General features: G+C 46.2%; 1 protein-coding gene across 13 annotated transcripts in view; it reads right to left on the bottom strand.

The window, feature by feature from the left end:
- Positions 1–22,105, bottom strand: part of UBE4A (ubiquitination factor E4A) — a 104,912-nt gene that overhangs the window by 24,668 nt on the left and 58,139 nt on the right. For 7 of the 13 annotated variants that reach the window (XM_068136338.2, XM_078768527.1, XM_068136339.2 and 4 more), the window contains exons 11-14: positions 17,523–18,172; positions 16,968–17,100; positions 16,570–16,769; positions 2,384–2,484 (exon numbers count right to left, since the gene is read on the bottom strand). In XM_068136338.2, coding sequence (XP_067992439.2) covers positions 2,384–2,484; positions 16,570–16,769; positions 16,968–17,100; positions 17,523–18,172 — 1,084 coding nt within the window. The remainder of the gene's footprint in view (positions 1–2,383; positions 2,485–16,569; positions 16,770–16,967; positions 17,101–17,522; positions 18,173–22,105) is intronic. The other 6 variants (XM_078768528.1, XM_078768529.1, XM_078768532.1 and 3 more) reach the window with 1 other exon arrangement.

Genomic DNA, 22,105 nt, shown 5'->3' with positions numbered 1-22,105 from the left:
ATGTTAGCGACTGTGAAAAATGAAATGATTTATCGAATTTGATTTGAAATAAAACTGGGGGAGAGCAAGACACCACGGGCCTACAAAACAGGACTCAAAGCTATGCGAGTTAATAAAATGGTGGATATTTGTTTATAGCCACTCCCAGAATGGGTGGAGCTATGGGTGGAGCTACTCTGCAAACCGAGTAAGCCACACCCCGGACAGACACCCAACAGATAGACAGACAGACAGACAGACAGAATCATCTACGGCTATTATAATATAGATTTTAGGCCCTATTATTCAATGGTGAAGAATCACTAAAATTTCTCGGATCCAGATCCGAATCCGGATCTTCACCAAAATCTAATAATTTCGTCCTTGTGCCATAACCAACCTCTCCACCAAATTTCCTCTGAATCCGTCCACAACCTTTTCAGATATCCTGTTCACAAACAGACAGGTGAAAACATAACCTCTATCCACTTTGGGTGGTGGAGGTAATAAATAAATAAACAATCAACCTACAGTCATATTCAGTTAAGCAAGGAAAATAAATCGAAAACGTTTTTTAAAAACGGTACATGTGGAATGATCCCGAAAAAGGCCCGATTGTAATCGGCGATGCACTCCCCATCTAGAATGTACTACATTCTACAATACATTTATCATCTACAGGGACATCATTCACGTACATGGGTATTTTACATTTGCGGAGGACGACACGCAGCATATGCATAAAACTACATGGTGCTCCACCAACCACAGGCGAATAAAACAAACCACGAGCCAAGCAATTAGACTACGGGCCAATAATACTGACCATGAGCCAAGCAATCAGACAACGAGCCAAGCAATCAGACCACGAGCCAAGCAATCAGACCACGAGCCAAGCAATCAGACCACGAGCCAAGCAATCAGACAACGAGCCAAGCAATCAGACCACGAGCCAAGCAATCAGACCACGAGCCAAGCAATCAGACCACGAGCCAAGCAATCAGACCACGAGCCAAGCAATCAGACCACGAGCCAAGCAATCAGACCACGAGCCAAGCAATCAGACCACGAGCCAAGCAATCAGACCACGAGCCAAGCAATCAGACCACGAGCCAAGCAATCAGACCACGAGCCAAGCAATCAGACCACGAGCCAAGCAATCAGACCACGAGCCAAGCAATCAGACCACGAGCCAAGCAATCAGACCACGAGCCAAGCAATCAGACAACGAGCCAAGCAATCAGACAACGAGCCAAGCAATCAGACAACGGGCCAAGCAATCAGACAACGAGCCAAGCAATCAGACCACGAGCCAAGCAATCAGACAACGAGCCAAGCAATCAGACCACGAGCCAAGCAATCAGACCACGAGCCAAGCAATCAGACCACGAGCCAAGCAATCAGACCATGAGCCAAGCAATCAGACAACGAGCGAAGCAATCAGACCACGAGCCAAGCAATCAATCAGACCAAGAGTCAAGCAATCAGACAACGAGCCAAGCAATCAGACAACGAGCCAAGCAATCAGACAACGAGCCAAGCAATCAGACAACGAGCCAAGCAATCAGACAACGAGCCAAGCAATCAAACAACGGGCCAAACAATCAGACCATGAGCCAAGCAATCAGACCATGAGCTAAGCAATCAGACAACGAGCCAAGAAATCAGACAATGAGCCAAGCAATCAGACCATGAGCCAAGCAATCAGAACATGAGCCAAGCAATCAGACAACGAGCCAATAAATCAGACAACGAGCCAAACAATCAGACAATGAGCCAAGCAATCAGACCATGAGCCAAGAAATCAGATCATGAGCCATTAAATCAGACAATGAGCCAAGAAATCAGACGAGCCAAGAAATCAGACAACGAGCCAAGAAATCAGACCATGAGCCAAGCAATCAGACCATGAGCCAAGCAATCAGACAACGAGCCAAGAAATCAGACGACGAGCCAATAAATCAGACGATGAGCCAAACAATCAGACCATGAGCCAAGCAATCAGACCATGAGCCAAGCAATCAGACAACGAGCCAAGCAATCAGACTACGAGCCAAGAAATCAGACGACGAGCCAAGAAATCAGACGACGAGCCAAGAAATCAGACGACGAGCCAAACAATCAGACCATGAGCCAAGCAATCAGAACATGAGCCAAGCAATCAGACAATGAGCCAAGCAATCAGACAATGAGCCAAGCAATCAGACAACGAGCCAAGCAATCAGACAATGAGCCAAGCAATCAGATCATGCGCCAAGAAATCAGACAATGAGCCAAGCAATCAGATCATGCGCCAATAAATCAGACAACGAGCCAAGAAATCAGAACATGAGCCAAGCAAATTAGCAATCTACCAGGAAGTGACATCGCTCCCTCGTAGTGATAATGTGATGCTTGTCCGTACCGTGACGGTGCTCTCGTAGCTCGCAGTGTCCCACATTCGCCTCAGTATAGGGTACATGGGGCGCCGGTAGTTGAACTTCTGTTCAAACTGGTGGGGGTCTCCTGGTGGTGTGAATTAGGGGTCACAGTCGAGCTATATCACCCTGCACGGGCCGGAACAACCAACATCGATGCTTGTTTGTTGAGAAGTTTCATTATATTAAAACCAGCTCACACAACAACCTGGTAGTTGTACACACAGGATGCATGGGGATGTTCTACGTGGTAAAAAGGTTCATACTCCCGGGGGTTCAGGGTGCGGGGGAGATTTGACAAGTCATACTAAACTATGTCAATTCTGTCATTCTTCATCTTATTCTGTAACACCCACAATTATTCCCACATTTTGGGGGGTTGGCTGGGGTTAAGCTTGGCCAAAGTCTTTCATCAACCAGCTGGCCAGGCCTGATGTTCCACTGAGGTTAGGACAGGAATTCGTAATTTGTTCAGGGTGCCAGCGATAGCACGCCGACTCTTTGCGAAGGACACCGTAGGATTATTAATGTACACCAAATAATGTCGGAAGAAGGGATGCCCGGTTTAATGTTCGTCCGAGGGAAGGGCACACACATTGATGAATCACCACACCTGTGAAACAACGTGATGACAGTTTATGGGTTGTTAGGATTCAAACCCAGGCGAGACAGCCGAGAGGACAGTGGGCACACCTCAAGGCCACCCCATCAGCTCCCAATTCTGTCATACTAAAATATGAAGTAACCCGTCAATAATCATGGGGGAATTACACCAACCCGTCAATAATCATGGGGGAATTACACCAACCCGTCAATAATCATGGGGGAATTACACCAACCCGTCAATAATCATGGGGGAATTACACCAACCCATCAATAATCATGGGGGAATTACACCAGCACGTCCATAATCATGGGGGAATTACACCAACCCGTCAATAATCATGGGGGAATTACACCAACCCGTCAATAATCATGGGGGAATTACACCAGCACGTCCATAATCATGGGGGAATTACACCAACCCGTCAATAATCATGGGGGAATTACACCAACCCATCAATAATCATGGGGGAATTACACCAGCACGTCCATAATCATGGGGGAATTACACCAACCCGTCAATAATCATGGGGGAATTACACCAGCACGTCCATAATCATGGGGGAATTACACCAACCCGTCAATAATCATGGGGGAATTACACCAACCCGTCAATAATCATGGGGGAATTACACCAGCACGTCCATAATCATGGGGGAATTACACCAACCCGTCAATAATCATGGGGGAATTACACCAACACGTCCATAATCATGGGGGAATTACACCAACCCGTCAATAATCATGGGGGAATTACACCAACACGTCCATAATCATGCGGGAATTACACCAGCACGTCCATAATCATGGGGGAATTACACCAACCCGTCAATAATCATGGGGGAATTACACCAACCCGTCAATAATCATGGGGGAATTACACCAGCACGTCCATAATCATGGGGGAATTACACCAACCCGTCAATAATCATGGGGGAATTACACCAGCACGTCCATAATCATGGGGGAATTACACCAGCACGTCCATAATCATGGGGGAATTACACCAACCCGTCAATAATCATGGGGGAATTACACCAACCCGTCAATAATCATGGGGGAATTACACCAGCACGTCCATAATCATGGGGGAATTACACCAGCACGTCCATAATCATGGGGGAATTACACCAACCCGTCAATAATCATGGGGGAATTACACCAACCCATCAATAATCATGGGGGAATTACACCAGCACGTCCATAATCATGGGGGAATTACACCAACCCGTCAATAATCATGGGGGAATTACACCAACACGTCAATAATCATGGGGGAATTACACCAGCACGTCCATAATCATGGGGGAATTACACCAACCCGTCAATAATCATGGGGGAATTACACCAACCCGTCAATAATCATGGGGGAATTACACCAGCACATCCATAATCATGGGGGAATTACACCAACCCGTCAATAATCATGGGGGAATTACACCAACACGTCCATAATCATGGGGGAATTACACCAACCCGTCAATAATCATGGGGGAATTACACCAACCCGTCAATAATCATGGGGGAATTACACCAACCCGTCAATAATCATGGGGGAATTACACCAACACGTCCATAATCATGCGGGAATTACACCAACCCGTCAATAATCATGGGGGAATTACACCAACCCGTCAATAATCATGGGGGAATTACAGCAGCACGTCCATAATCATGGGGGAATTACACCAACCCGTCAATAATCATGGGGGAATTACACCAGCACGTCCATAATCATGCGGGAATTACACCAACCCGTCAATAATCATGGGGGAATTACACCAACCCGTCAATAATCATGGGGGAATTACACCAACACGTCCATAATCATGGGGGAATTACACCAACCCGTCAATAATCAAGGGGGAATTACACCAACCCGTCAATAATCATGGGGGAATTACACCAGCACGTCCATAATCATGGGGGAATTACACCAACGTGTCAATAATCATGGGGGAATTACACCAACACGTCCATAATCATGGGGGAATTACACCAACCCGTCAATAATCATGGGGGAATTACACCAACACGTCCATAATCATGGGGGAATTACACCAACCCGTCAATAATCATGGGGGAATTACACCAACCCGTCAATAATCATGGGGGAATTACACCAACCCGTCAATAATCATGGGGGAATTACACAAACCCGTCAATAATCATGGGGGAATTACACCAACCCGTCAATAATCATGGGGGAATTACACCAACCCGTCAATAATCATGGGGGAATTACACCAACACGTCCATAATCATGGGGGAATTACACCAACCCGTCAATAATCATGGGGGAATTACACCAACCCGTCAATAATCATGGGGGAATGACACCAACACGTCCGTAATTATGGGGGAATTACACCAACCCGTCAATAATCATGGGGGAATTACACCAACCCGTCAATAATCATGGGGGAATTACACCAACCCGTCAATAATCATGGGGGAATTACACCAACCCGTCAATAATCATGGGGGAATTACACCAACCCGTCAATAATCATGGGGGAATTACACCAGCACGTCCATAATCATGGGGGAATTACACCAACCCGTCAATAATCATGGGGGAATTACACCAACCCGTCAATAATCATGGGGGAATTACACCAACCCGTCAATAATCATGGGGGAATTACACCAACACGTCCATAATCATGGGGGAATTACACCAACCCGTCAATAATCATGGGGGAATTACACCAACCCGTCAATAATAATGGGGGAATTACACCAACCCGTCCATAATCATGGGGGAATTACACCAACCCGTCCATAATCATGGGGGAATTACATCAACACGTCCATAATCATGGGGGAATTACACCAACCCGTCCATAATCATGGGGGAATTACACCTACACGTCCATAATCATGGGGGAATTACACCAACCCGTCAATAATCATGGGGGAATTACACCAACCCGTCAATAATCATGGGGGAATTACACCAGCACGTCCATAATCATGGGGGAATTACACCAACCCGTCAATAATCATGGGGGAATTACACCAACCCGTCCATAATCATGGGGGAATTACACCAACCCGTCCATAATCATGGGGGAATTACACAAACCCGTCAATAATCATGGGGGAATTACACCAACCCGTCAATAATCATGGGGGAATTACACCAGCACGTCCATAATCATGGGGGAATTACACCAACCCGTCAATAATCATGGGGGAATTACACCAACCCGTCAATAATCATGGGGGAATTACACCAACACGTCCATAATCATGGGGGAATTACACCAACCCGTTAATAATCATGGGGGAATTACACCAACCCGTCAATAATCATGGGGGAATTACACCAGTACGTCCATAATCATGGGGGAATTACACCAACCCGTCCGTAATCATGGGGGAATTACACCAACCCGTCCGTAATTATGGGGGAATTACACCACCCGTCCGTAATTATGGGGGAATTACACCAACCGGTCCGTAATCATGGGGGAATTACACCAACCCGTCCGTAATCATGGGTTAATTACACCAACCCGTCCTTAATCATGGGGGAATTACACCAACACGTCCGTAATTATGGGGGAATTACACCAACACGTCCATAATCATGGGGGAATTACACCAACCCGTCCATAATCATGGCAGAATTACACAAACCCGTCCGTAATTATGGGGGAATTACACCAACCCGTCCGTAATTATGGGGCAATTACACAAACCCGTCCGTAATTATGGGGGAATTACACCAACCCGTCCGTAATTATGGGGGAATTACACAAACCCGTCCGTAATTATGGGGGAATTACACAAACCCGTCCGTAATTATGTGGGAATTACACAAACCCGTCCGTAATTATGAGGGAATTACAAAACCCGTCCATAATCATGGGGGAATTACACCAACCCATCCATAATCATGAGGGAATTACACCAACCCGTCCATAATCATGGGGGAATAACAACAACCCGTCCGTAATTATGGGGGAATTACACCAACCCGTTCGTAATTATGGGGGAATTACACCAACCCGTCCATAATCATGAGGGAATTACAAAACCCGTCCATAATCATGGGGGAATTACACCAACCCGTCCATAATCATGGGGGAATAACAACCCGTCCGTAATTATGGGGGAATTACACCAACCCGTTCGTAATTATGGGGGAATTACACCAACCCGTCCGTAATTATGGGGCAATTACACCAACCCGTCCATAATCATGAGAGAATTACACCAACCGGTCCATAATCATGGGGGAATTACACCAACCCGTCCATAATCATGGGGGAATTACACCAACCCGTCTATAATTATGGGGGAATTACACCAACCCGTCCGTAATTATGGGGGAATTACACCAACCCGTCCATAATTATGGGGGAATTACACCAAACCGTCCGTAATCAAGGGGGAATTACACCAACCCATCTAATTATGGGGTAATTACACCAACCCGTCCGTAATTATGGGGCAATTACACCAACCCGTCTGTGATTATGGGGCAATTACACCAACCCGTCCATCTATGGGGGAATTACACCCACCCGTCCGTAATCATGGGGGAATTACACCAACCCATCTAATTATGGGGTAATTACACCAACCCGTCCGTAATTATGGGGCAATTACACCAACCCGTCCATCTATGGGGGAATTACACCCACCCGTCCGTAATCATGGGGGAATTACACCAACCCATCTAATTATGGGGTAAATACACCAACCCGTCCGTAATTATGGGGCAATTTCACCAACCCGTATGTTATTATGGGGGAATTACACCAACCCGTCTGTAATTATGGGAGAATTACACCAACCCGTCTGTAATTATGGGAGAATTACACCAACCCGTCCGTAATTATGGGGGAATTACACCAACCCGTCAATAATCATGGGGGAATTACACCAACCCGTCAATAATCATGGGGGAATTACACCAACCCGTCAATAATCATGGGGGAATTACACCAGCACGTCCATAATCATGGGGGAATTACACCAACCCGTCAATAATCATGGGGGAATTACACCAACACGTCCATAATCATGGGGGAATTACACCAACCCGTCAATAATCATGGGGGAATTACACCAACCCGTCAATAATCATGGGGGAATTACACCAACCCGTCAATAATCATGGGGGAATTACACCAACACGTCCATAATCATGTGGGAATTACACCAACCCGTCAATAATCATGGGGGAATTACACCAACCCGTCAATAATCATGGGGGAATTACACCAGCACGTCCATAATCATGCGGGAATTACACCAACCCGTCAATAATCATGGGGGAATTACACCAACCCGTCAATAATCATGGGGGAATTACACCAACACGTCCATAATCATGGGGGAATTACACCAACCCGTCAATAATCATGGGGGAATTACACCAACCCGTCAATAATCATGGGGGAATTACACCAGCACGTCCATAATCATGGGGGAATTACACCAACGCGTCAATAATCATGGGGGAATTACACCAACACGTCCATAATCATGGGGGAATTACACCAACCCGTCAATAATCATGGGGGAATTACACCAACACGTCCATAATCATGGGGGAATTACACCAACCCGTCAATAATCATGGGGGAATTACACCAACCCGTCAATAATCATGGGGGAATTACACCAACCCGTCAATAATCATGGGGGAATTACACCAACCCGTCAATAATCATGGGGGAATGACACCAACACGTCCGTAATTATGGGGGAATTACACCAACCCGTCAATAATCATGGGGGAATTACACCAACCCGTCAATAATCATGGGGGAATTACACCAACCCGTCAATAATCATGGGGGAATTACACCAGCACGTCCATAATCATGGGGGAATTACACCAACCCGTCAATAATCATGGGGGAATTACACCAACCCGTCAATAATCATGGGGGAATTACACCAACCCGTCAATAATCATGGGGGAATTACACCAACACGTCCATAATCATGGGGGAATTACACCAACCCGTCAATAATCATGGGGGAATTACACCAACCCGTCAATAATAATGGGGGAATTACACCAACCCGTCCATAATCATGGGGGAATTACACCAACCCGTCCATAATCATGGGGGAATTACATCAACACGTCCATAATCATGGGGGAATTACACCAACCCGTCCATAATCATGGGGGAATTACACCAACACGTCCATAATCATGGGGGAATTACACCAACCCGTCAATAATCATGGGGGAATTACACCAACCCGTCAATAATCATGGGGGAATTACACCAGCACGTCCATATTCATGGGGGAATTACACCAACCCGTCAATAATCATGGGGGAATTACACCAACCCGTCCATAATCATGGGGGAATTACACCAACCCGTCCATAATCATGGGGGAATTACACCAACCCGTCAATAATCATGGGGGAATTACACAAACCCGTCAATAATCATGGGGGAATTACACCAACCCGTCAATAATCATGGGGGAATTACACCAGCACGTCCATAATCATGGGGGAATTACACCAACCCATCAATAATCATGGGGGAATTACACCAACCCGTCAATAATCATGGGGGAATTACACCAACACGTCCATAATCATGGGGGAATTACACCAACCCGTTAATAATCATGGGGGAATTACACCAACCCGTCAATAATCATGGGGGAATTACACCAGCACGTCCATAATCATGGGGGAATTACACCAACCCGTCCGTAATCATGGGGGAATTACACCAACCCGTCCGTAATTATGGGGGAATTACACCACCCGTCCGTAATTATGGGGGAATTACACCAACCGGTCCGTAATCATGGGGGAATTACACCAACCCGTCCGTAATCATGGGTTAATTACACCAACCCGTCCTTAATCATGGGGGAATTACACCAACACGCCCGTAATTATGGGGGAATTACACCAACACGTCCATAATCATGGGGGAATTACACCAACCCGTCCATAATCATGGCAGAATTACACAAACCCGTCCGTAATTATGGGGGAATTACACCAACCCGTCCGTAATTATGGGGCAATTACACAAACCCGTCCGTAATTATGGGGGAATTACACCAACCCATCCGTAATTATGGGGGAATTACACAAACCCGTCCGTAATTATGGGGGAATTACACCAACCCGTCCGTAATTATGGGGGAATTACACCAACCCGTCAATAATCATGGGGGAATTACACCAACCCGTCAATAATCATGGGGGAATTACACCAACACGTCCATAATCATGGGGGAATTACACCAACCCGTCAATAATCATGGGGGAATTACACCAACCCGTCAATAATAATGGGGGAATTACACCAACCCGTCCATAATCATGGGGGAATTACACCAACCCGTCCATAATCATGGGGGAATTACATCAACACGTCCATAATCATGGGGGAATTACACCAACCCGTCCATAATCATGGGGGAATTACACCAACACGTCCATAATCATGGGGGAATTACACCAACCCGTCAATAATCATGGGGGAATTACACCAACCCGTCAATAATCATGGGGGAATTACACCAGCACGTCCATAATCATGGGGGAATTACACCAACCCGTCAATAATCATGGGGGAATTACACCAACCCGTCCATAATCATGGGGGAATTACACCAACCCGTCCATAATCATGGGGGAATTACACAAACCCGTCAATAATCATGGGGGAATTACACCAACCCGTCAATAATCATGGGGGAATTACACCAGCACGTCCATAATCATGGGGGAATTACACCAACCCGTCAATAATCATGGGGGAATTACACCAACCCGTCAATAATCATGGGGGAATTACACCAACACGTCCATAATCATGGGGGAATTACACCAACCCGTTAATAATCATGGGGGAATTACACCAACCCGTCAATAATCATGGGGGAATTACACCAGTACGTCCATAATCATGGGGGAATTACACCAACCCGTCCGTAATCATGGGGGAATTACACCAACCCGTCCGTAATTATGGGGGAATTACACCACCCGTCCGTAATTATGGGGGAATTACACCAACCGGTCCGTAATCATGGGGGAATTACACCAACCCGTCCGTAATCATGGGTTAATTACACCAACCCGTCCTTAATCATGGGGGAATTACACCAACACGTCCGTAATTATGGGGGAATTACACCAACACGTCCATAATCATGGGGGAATTACACCAACCCGTCCATAATCATGGCAGAATTACACAAACCCGTCCGTAATTATGGGGGAATTACACCAACCCGTCCGTAATTATGGGGCAATTACACAAACCCGTCCGTAATTATGGGGGAATTACACCAACCCGTCCGTAATTATGGGGGAATTACACAAACCCGTCCGTAATTATGGGGGAATTACACCAACCTGTCCGTAATTATGTGGGAATTACACAAACCCGTCCGTAATTATGAGGGAATTACAAAACCCGTCCATAATCATGGGGGAATTACACCAACCCATCCATAATCATGAGGGAATTACACCAACCCGTCCATAATCATGGGGGAATAACAACAACCCGTCCGTAATTATGGGGGAATTACACCAACCCGTTCGTAATTATGGGGGAATTACACCAACCCGTCCATAATCATGAGGGAATTACAAAACCCGTCCATAATCATGGGGGAATTACACCAACCCGTCCATAATCATGGGGGAATAACAACCCGTCCGTAATTATGGGGGAATTACACCAACCCGTTCGTAATTATGGGGGAATTACACCAACCCGTCCGTAATTATGGGGCAATTACACCAACCCGTCCATAATCATGAGAGAATTACACCAACCGGTCCATAATCATGGGGGAATTACACCAACCCGTCCATAATCATGGGGGAATTACACCAACCCGTCCGTAATTATGGGGGAATTACACCAACCCGTCCATAATTATGGGGGAATTACACCAAACCGTCCGTAATCATGGGGGAATTACACCAACCCATCTAATTATGGGGTAATTACACCAACCCGTCCGTAATTATGGGGCAATTACACCAACCCGTCTGTGATTATGGGGCAATTACACCAACCCGTCCATCTATGGGGGAATTACACCCACCCGTCCGTAATCATGGGGGAATTACACCAACCCATCTAATTATGGGGTAATTACACCAACCCGTCCGTAATTATGGGGCAATTACACCAACCCGTCCATCTATGGGGGAATTACACCCACCCGTCCGTAATCATGGGGGAATTACACCAACCCATCTAATTATGGGGTAATTACACCAACCCGTCCGTAATTATGGGGCAATTTCACCAACCCGTATGTTATTATGGGGGAATTACACCAACCCGTCTGTAATTATGGGAGAATTACACCAACCCGTCTGTAATTATGGGAGAATTACACCAACCCGTCCGTAATTATGGGGGAATTACACCAACCCGTCAATAATCATGGGGGAATTACACCAACCCGTCAATAATCATGGGGGAATTACACCAACCCGTCAATAATCATGGGGGAATTACACCAGCACGTCCATAATCATGGGGGAATTACACCAACCCGTCAATAATCATGGGGGAATTACACCAACACGTCCATAATCATGGGGGAATTACACCAACCCGTCAATAATCATGGGGGAATTACACCAACCCGTCAATAATCATGGGGGAATTACACCAACCCGTCAATAATCATGGGGGAATTACACCAACACGTCCATAATCATGGGGGAATTACACCAACCCGTTAATAATCATGGGGGAATTACACCAACCCGTCAATAATCATGGGGGAATTACACCAGCACGTCCATAATCATGGGGGAATTACACCAACCCGTCCGTAATCATGGGGGAATTACACCAACCCGTCCGTAATTATGGGGGAATTACACCACCCGTCCGTAATTATGGGGGAATTACACCAACCGGTCCGTAATCATGGGGGAATTACACCAACCCGTCCGTAATCATGGGTTAATTACACCAACCCGTCCTTAATCATGGGGGAATTACACCAACACGTCCGTAATTATGGGGGAATTACACCAACACGTCCATAATCATGGCAGAATTACACAAACCCGTCCGTAATTATGGGGGAATTACACCAACCCGTCCGTAATTATGGGGCAATTACACAAACCCGTCCGTAATTATGGGGGAATTACACCAACCCATCCGTAATTATGGGGGAATTACACAAACCCGTCCGTAATTATGGGGGAATTACACCAACCCGTCCGTAATTATGTGGGAATTACACAAACCCGTCCGTAATTATGAGGGAATTACAAAACCCGTCCATAATCATGGGGGAATTACACCAACCCATCCATAATCATGAGGGAATTACACCAACCCGTCCATAATCATGGGGGAATAACAACAACCCGTCCGTAATTATGGGGGAATTACACCAACCCGTTCGTAATTATGGGGGAATTACACCAACCCGTCCATAATCATGAGGGAATTACAAAACCCGTCCATAATCATGGGGGAATTACACCAACCCGTCCATAATCATGGGGGAATAACAACCCGTCCGTAATTATGGGGGAATTACACCAACCCGTTCGTAATTATGGGGGAATTACACCAACCCGTCCGTAATTATGGGGCAATTACACCAACCCGTCTGTAATTATGGGGGAATTACACCAACCCGTCCATAATTATGGGGGAATTACACCAAACCGTCCGTAATCATGGGGGAATTACTCCAACCCATCTAATTATGGGGTAATTACACCAACCCGTCCGTAATTATGGGGCAATTACACCAACCCGTCTGTGATTATGGGGCAATTACACCAACCCGTCCATCTATGGGGGAATTACACCCACCCGTCCGTAATCATGGGGGAATTACACCAACCCATCTAATTATGGGGTAATTACACCAACCCGTCCGTAATTATGGGGCAATTACACCAACCCGTCCATCTATGGGGGAATTACACCCACCCGTCCGTAATCATGGGGGAATTACACCAACCCATCTAATTATGGGGTAATTACACCAACCCGTCCGTAATTATGGGGCAATTTCACCAACCCGTATGTTATTATGGGGGAATTACACCAACCCGTCTGTAATTATGGGAGAATTACACCAACCCGTCTGTAATTATGGGAGAATTACACCAACCCGTCCGTAATTATGGGGGAATTACACCAACTAGGCCGTAATTATGGGGGAATTACACCAACCCGGTCGTAATTATGGGGGAATTACACCAACCCGGCCGTAATTATGGGGGAATTACACCAACCCGGCCGTAATTATGGGGGAATTACAACAACCCGTCCGTAATTATGGGGGAATTACACCAACCTGTCCGTAATTATGGGGGAATTACACCAACCCGTCCGTAATTATGGGGGAATTACACAAACCCGTCCGTAATTATGGGGGAATTACACAAACCCGTCGGTAACTATGGGGGAATTACACAAACCCGTCGGTAACTATGGGGGAATTACACCAACCCGTCGGTAGCTATGGGGGAATTACACCAACCCGTCCGTAATCATGGGGAGAATTACACCAACCCGTCCGTAATTATGGGGGAATTACACCAACCCGTCCGTAATTATAGGTGAATTAAACCAACCCGTCCGTAATTATGAGGGAATTACACCAACCCGTCAGTAATTATGGGGGAATTACACCAACCCGTCCGTAATTATGAGGGAATTACACCAACCCGTCAGTAATTATGGGGGAATTACACCAACCCGTCCGTAATTATGAGGGAATTACACCAACCCGTCCGTAATTATGAGGGAATTACACCAACCCATCCGTAACTATGCAACTTCCAGTTCACCATAGCTACGTTTCCTGCACCAGATCCGTTATTTATTTCTATTAAATTTTCATCCCTATTTATCTGCCAGCATCTTGGAAATCAGCCAACATTACCGCTTTACACAAAAAATATGCAAAAACAGATCCTTGCAACTACAGACCAATCAGCCTGCTCCCAATCATCAGCAAGGTCATGGAATAATCATCGCTTTCGACATTAAATCCTTCCTCTTCTCCAAAGGCCTCATTTGAGACAATCAATTCGGATTCAGACAAGGTCGCTCCATTTTGGACATGTTGCTTTTTCTCTCCCAACAATGGGAGGTCCTCAATGCCAGACTTGAGATCAGAGCAGTCTCTCTCGCCATAATCTCGAGCATGCTATACAGTCTGACATCCTGCTTCACTCTCCAACCTCTCTACCGATGGCATCCAAGGACAATACTCTTTGTTCTTCATCAATGATCTCTCTGACTCTCTGGAAAATCCCCTTTATCTATTTTCTGATAAATTCACCCTGTGCCGGGACATCCATCAATCGTCAGACAGGTATGCTGCAGCGACTTTCTTCTCTTCAGTCATTGACAAAATCACAAACTGGTCAAACCCTTGGAACATGTCTTTCAACCCTGACAAACCTCACACTCTCTCTCTCTGAAAGGATCATCGGACGAACCATCGCTTTACTTTCTCAACAAACCCTCGTTAACCTGACCCAAATCCCTCCACCTTCCAATTTTCCAGTTTTCTCTCCTTGGGGTTTCCTTCTGTAATCTGTATCCATCTTGTCTACCCCATGCAGCCTCTGTGTCCAACTTGTCCACCCCATGCATATGTTTCGCATCCTGCTTTTGTCAGTTACGTCCTGATTCATTCACTGAACTAGTTCTTCCACAAGCTTTGACTACGTATACAAAAAAATCCTCTTGAAGAAGTTCAGTTACTCAAGCACCTCACTACCAGGCATGATGTTTCTTGAGCAAACCACACCTATAACTTGGCTTCCAAAGCGAATGATAATCCTCTCTCGTGCAAAGTTCCTAATTGCCACACCTGCACGTCTATCCACCTACAAAGCCTTCATCGAGTGCTGCTCTCCCCTCTGGGCTGGCTCCTCTGCCTCACACCTTGCTCGGATGCCATATAAACCAAGGCCTTCAAGATCATTGAAGTTTCCCACAATGAAGCTGAGTCTATGGGCCTATCATTTTACCATTGCAGGCCAATTAGTGGTGTCTGTCTTCTACCGCCTTTTTCAGGTCTTGTACCCTCTACCCTTTCCATGCTTTGCCCCTCCCCCCTCCAGGTACCTGCAAGGCGCACACGGTCTACCAGGAAGCCCTTTCCGGTGAAACTACCTAAATCTAGAATCACTGCTCACCTCCACTCATTCGTTCCTTTTTTCGGCCTGTGGAAGCAACTCCATTCGTCTCTCTAGTCTCATCCTTCCCACCAGGGCTTCAGGACAGCTGTTCACCACCAACGCAGATCACCACCCGTCCTCAACCATGATCTTTTCTACCGCAATTACTCTTCCATAAGCCCACCTTTTTCCAAGTTTCCAGTATTTCCTTCCTGAGAGTTTATGACTGTATCCATCTTGTTCACTCGCATGTCCTCCCCTGGTCCTCATCCCTCAACATTGCTGTTGGTGTCCCCCCCCCCCCCCCCCCCCCTTGCTATTATTCTTTTCATTCCGTTACATCCTGATCCATTCTATGATACAACTCCTCCACAAGCCTCGACATTGCATACAAAAAAACAACCATATGCTCACCGGTGAATTCTATGTCAACGAAGACTAACAGGAGAGCACGCGTAAGAGCAGCAGGGTGGGTATACTGGCTGAAAGCTTGGGCACGAGCAAAAGAAGGTGCTGGTGGTGCAGTGCCAGGCTCAGAGTCCGTCGGATCCACAGGTGGCAATAAGGCCTCCAGAACTTCAGCCAGACGTGCACGAAGATGGGGGTTACTCATTCTAATAAGGGAACATCGAAGGGAGGATGGAGAAAGGCATGCTCAAAATGTGGAAGATTCAGGTATTGGCACTTGCCGTTCATGTTAAAGAGAAAACAAAAGTAAGAAAATGGAGACCAGAGAAGGGATAATATGGTGGGAAATAAGGAAGTGCAGGTAGAAAATATAGAAAATCAGAGAGAGGGATAATATAAAGTACCTGTCAGGGCTTCCCATGAATGCACAAATGAAGTTGAGAAAGTAGGGCAAACAAGCCGGGGATTGCTCCATAGTCTCCGGTGAAAACCTCCCAGCCATCACCAGGCAATCAACCAAATTGTCAGCAAACAACTCTGCCAGAACATCAGAAAAGCATGTGGATACTTCCCACCAATACTGTCCTCAGAGTTTGCTTGATATTTCAGACCGGTGTCCACGCTTTCATACCCACCAGAAGAAATGATAAACGCAACTTTTTTTTTTTTTTGGATACAAGATCGAGGCTCGTGAAAGGGCTAAACATTACATTACTGTTCCAAAAACATATTTTGGATACATACTGTCGACCCCTCCCCCCACTCCCCCCCACCACCTCTCCCCTGCTAACCTTGCCCCCCAATACCATGGCTAAGCCCGGTGACAACTCCTCCTCTTCCTCCTCCTCCTGCCCCCCACCCTCGAGCCAAATCAGCAATCTCAACATCAACCCAAAATCTTAATACTCATACCCAACATCCGCACCAACCCAAGACTTCCTCAACATTTAGGTTCTCACCAAGAAAGCATGGCAGCATCGACGAGCATGAAACAGGCAGCAGTGGAAAGCAAACAGAGACAAATTCAGGACTCGTTTTCACTCCGATTCCAATCAATGTGTCCTCCTGTGCATCCAGCTCTCTTTCCATGTCTTTCTGAAACCTTTCTTCCTCTCCTCCAAGCTCACATCCGTCGGACTTCATATCAGTCCCGGGTGCTTCCTGCAAATGACCCTCATTCATTTCCGGTTTTTTGCCTGAACTTCCTGTTGTTTTTCTAATCAATCCTTGTTCATTGCTCAGCACCATACCAACCTCTCCACTATTTTGGTCTTCTTTCCTTTCAACCATTCCACCGATTGCTCTTGCATCCGGCACGTCCACCACGCCATCTCTTCTCCTTTCCCATCCCACGGCCAGCTGAACCCCAAGCGTCGCCGTAGCTAGTTGCAGACCAATGGTGTTCTGAACAAAATGAGGCTCCATCACAGATGCTTCCAGCGCGAGCCAGGCCCCCAAAGCCGATTGGAATCTCTCCTTCAGACGCCCCTCAGCGTGGCTCCCCGAGCTTCCGAAGGAGCCCGGGCCCGGTGAGCCCCCCTGTGCCTGCTGCCAAGCAACGCGAAGCCGCTGCAAGTCACGATACAAATTGAGCAAGCTCGCAATCAAACTGTGGAAAGGGGAAAAGGACTGAAATTACCCACAACCCAACACGAAACACATGTAAATAGATAAAGAAAAGAGTGCCGTGCATGCGACATTTATCTTCACTTCATTTTGGACCAAAACCAACATGAAAAAAACATGTTTAATGTGAAGAGTGTCGGCAGAGCCACCGTGATGGAAACATGTCGAGTGAAATGGGTGCCGTACAGCACCATAACAGGTGAATTGTAAATACCATTCTTCTGCCCGTCACACGTACATTTTATGCACTTTGTGAGTTACAACCTCCTGCTGGCCATTTGTGTAAAATGAGAACAGCAAAAGGAAGTGATGTAACCAGTTGAGCACATTTGTCAGCACCGTCGGATGCACCGAGGTCGATGTGCTGCAATCCTTCTTGTTATGCCATCCAAAGCATTGCCCGAGTATAAAAGTATAATTGAACAGATCATCTTGTCATGCTGTACTTTATCGACAAGTATTTTGCATATGAAGTACTCGAAATGTTATTATGTACGCTGAATTTACATGACCTGTTCGGTCGGTGTTGCCTGCCATCGAGTGTCACACACAACTGCTAGCTGGCACTGTTTGTTATACCACAGCCATCTCCTTTACATCAGCAGAGTGCTGTATTAGCATTTTGTGTGCTGAGAGCATTGTATATACATTTCATATTTTGGTAACAATCAGGAGGTTTGCAGTCAGGAACATTAAATTTGACTAAGGAAGCACACGAACCCTGTGACATGACACTGACCTTAGGGAGTTCAACCTGTGTATATTAATGGTTTAGATTGGTCACAAATAGACAATGTGCAGTATGTTGCCCTGATGAGCCCATAACAAGGGCGAAATCTAGATCGACATCTCTGCCTTTGTCTATTTGTGACCGTAGAGCTTTAATCTCAGTCTGCAAAGACTTGAGTACCACGCGGATGCCTCCTAGTTTGGAGGTGATGTGTTGGTATAATTGATGTGCATGACGTCAGTGTCATGTCATAGGGTTAGTGTGCTTCCTTAGCTAAATTTAATATTCCTGACTGCAAACCTCCTGATTGTCGAAGAGCGGGGCAGAGACAACGTGTCAGCGTGGCAGGCTACTCTTGTTGCTAACAGGTTGTGCAGCAATTGCTGGGGTGAGACTCAATCTGTGCCTTGCTTCCCAGTCAAGTTAGGGTGTTCAACCTGTGTGTGTGTGTACGTGTGTATATATATATATATATATATATTATTATTATTATTATTATTTTCTTACACCTCAGAACTGGTCTCTTATATTCAACACCACTGATATTACCGTTCAGCCTGGGAATTCTTCTACAAAAACCTCCTCTCTGTTATGCACAGATTAATCCCATCTCATCTTCAATGATACATACCATCCTCCTCCTCTTCATACTCTAAATCCTGTGGTGATGCAGTTACCGTGAAAAAAAAACTTTCATTCTCCTCCTGGAAGGCAAATCCAACTGAAGACAACCTCAGATAATTCCACAAAGTTCGCGACAAATGTGTCTACTCCCTGGAGAGCCACAAAACAACATCTGTTAAATCTCAAGAATGAGTTTTCAAACTTGTCTTCCTCGTCTAAAACCTCATGGCACATCGTCAAGACTTGCACCTTCTGCCCTCTCTGGGTTTTGTCCCCCTCAGGTATCTGCAGGACGCACGCAATCCATCAGCAATCCCCTCCCAGTGAAACTACTTCAATCCAGAACCACTGCTCAGCTCCACTCATTTATTCCTCTTTTTCCCACCTGTGAAACCACCTTCCATACTCTCTTCAATCTTAATCTTCCCTCCAGGTCTTCAAGACAGCTGTTCACCACCATCTCAGGTCACCCCCATCCAAAATCATGATCTTTTCTACACCTGTTAAACAACCCCTCCCCTCCCAAAAATTTTGCTTGTGTATCCATCTTAACCCTGGTGTTGGGCTAGCGGCTAGGGTGCCGGCTTAGGATCCTAGGATCCTGGGTTCGAATCCCGGTCGATCGCTGAATTAACGCCAGGGGGGTTGACTCAGCCTGTCATCCTTCCGAGGTCGGCTAATTGAGGACCAGTTCACTGGTAATTCCCTGTTTGTCGTTAAAGGCGGCAAAAAGGGTTGGCGTCAGGAAGGGCATCCGGCCGCAAAACATTGCTTCAAAAAGGGGACCGAAAAACAACAACAACCACGGTTCCCGAAAAAGGCCAACCCCTGCTTGCGGGGAAAAATGGCCTCTAAAGGTGGTTTTTTTTTTTTATCCATCTTGTCCACCCCTTGTGTTCTCCCTTATGCCTCATCATTACCTGCATCCCTTGTTTGTCCATCTCAGTCTATTTTCTCCTTCCGCAAATAACTACTACTTTTAACGATCGCAATAAATCCCGTTAACCGAGAGGGAGGCGTTTCACGAACTGGTTGGCCAGACCTGACGTTCCACCAAAGGTGGTTTAGGCAGGGATTTTGAACTTATTCAGATGCTGGAAATAAATCGCTTCCTCTTCGTGAATGACAGTGGGATATTCAATGTCCACCAACTAATGCCGGGAGGTGGGATACCTGGGTTAACAGCCATCCGAGAGTTGGCACACGTATTGATGAACCACCCTGCCTGTGAAACACCGATACATCAGTTTACAGTCGGGTCGGGAATCAAACCAAGACTTGACAGAATTAAGGTAAGAAAGCTACCACTGCACTGTCCTGTTAGGAGAGGAAAATAAGCAAAGAAGAAGAAATAAAGAGAAAGTAAACTAGAACGGCACTCGTGAGAGACCATACCTCCGCCAGGCTAAACAGTTTGTTTTGTATCCCAATGATAGGCCGGATCCGGATTCGGACCTGAACCAAAATCGAATCGGCTTGTTCTTGTCACCTAACCAACTCGTCCCCCAAGTTTAGTCATAACTCTTGCATAACTTATTTAAATCTCATGTTATATATTGATTTTCGCCCGATCTCTCAATGGTGAAGAATCACTTAAGAATTAAATAATCATGGTATACAACAACAACAACAACATGCATTTTTAGGCCATTTTCCCTGCTAAAGCGGGGGTTAGCCTTGCGGTCCCCATGACAATCTTCTCCATTTTGCCCTGTTTTCTGCATCTCTCCTTGTTAACCCCCTTGCCCGCATTTCTTCTTCCACCATCTTTAGCCAAGTCTTTCTCGGTCTTCCCCATCCTCTACTTCCTTTTACATTAATTTCCATCACTCTTCTCAACCAGTCACTTTCATCCTTCTTCAACACATGACCAAACCATCTCAACCTGTTCCTCTTCACAGCATCAATCACAGGCAATATTCCCATCATTTTTCGCAATTCATCATTTGTCTTCCTCTCTCTCAACGATACTCTGCACATTCATCGAACCATTCGCATTTCCACCCTTTCCAGCCTTCGTTGCTGCTCTACGTTCATTACCCATGTCTCGCTCCCATAAATCATAACACTTCTCACACATGCAGCATACACCTTTCCCTTCAGCTTCAGCAACACTCTCCTCCTCATCAGCACGCCACTCAGTTCCCGAAACTTCTTCCATGCACATCTCACTCGAGCAACCGTTGCCGAGTCTGATCCACCTTCTCCATTCAGCATGTCTCCGAGGTAGCAAAATGTTTTCACACCTTCCAGCTTCACGCCGTCTCCAAGATCCAACTCAACATTTCCTCCATCTGCAGCTCCCTCTGTGCACACCTTACATTTGAATGTAGCTGCCACACTGGTAAATGACCCTCTCAGACCACTACATTTTTGATGAACCCACTCAGCGCACATTGTACATTGAATGGAGTTCACTCCGACACCCTTCCTGCACACAGCACACGGCCACTTCCCAGTTCTTTCCGCCTCACCACATGCTTTACCACTTGCCATCACCTTCGTCTTTCCGATATTCACCTTCAGACCTTTTGTCTCCATACATTCCTTCCACTTGTTCAT

The sequence above is a fragment of the Myxine glutinosa genome, chromosome 14 (assembly GCF_964187855.1).
Source record: "Myxine glutinosa chromosome 14, kmMyxGlut1.1, whole genome shotgun sequence".
NCBI classification, from domain to species: Eukaryota; Metazoa; Chordata; class Myxini; order Myxiniformes; family Myxinidae; genus Myxine; species Myxine glutinosa.
This window is presented reverse-complemented; position numbering and strand designations above follow the sequence as displayed.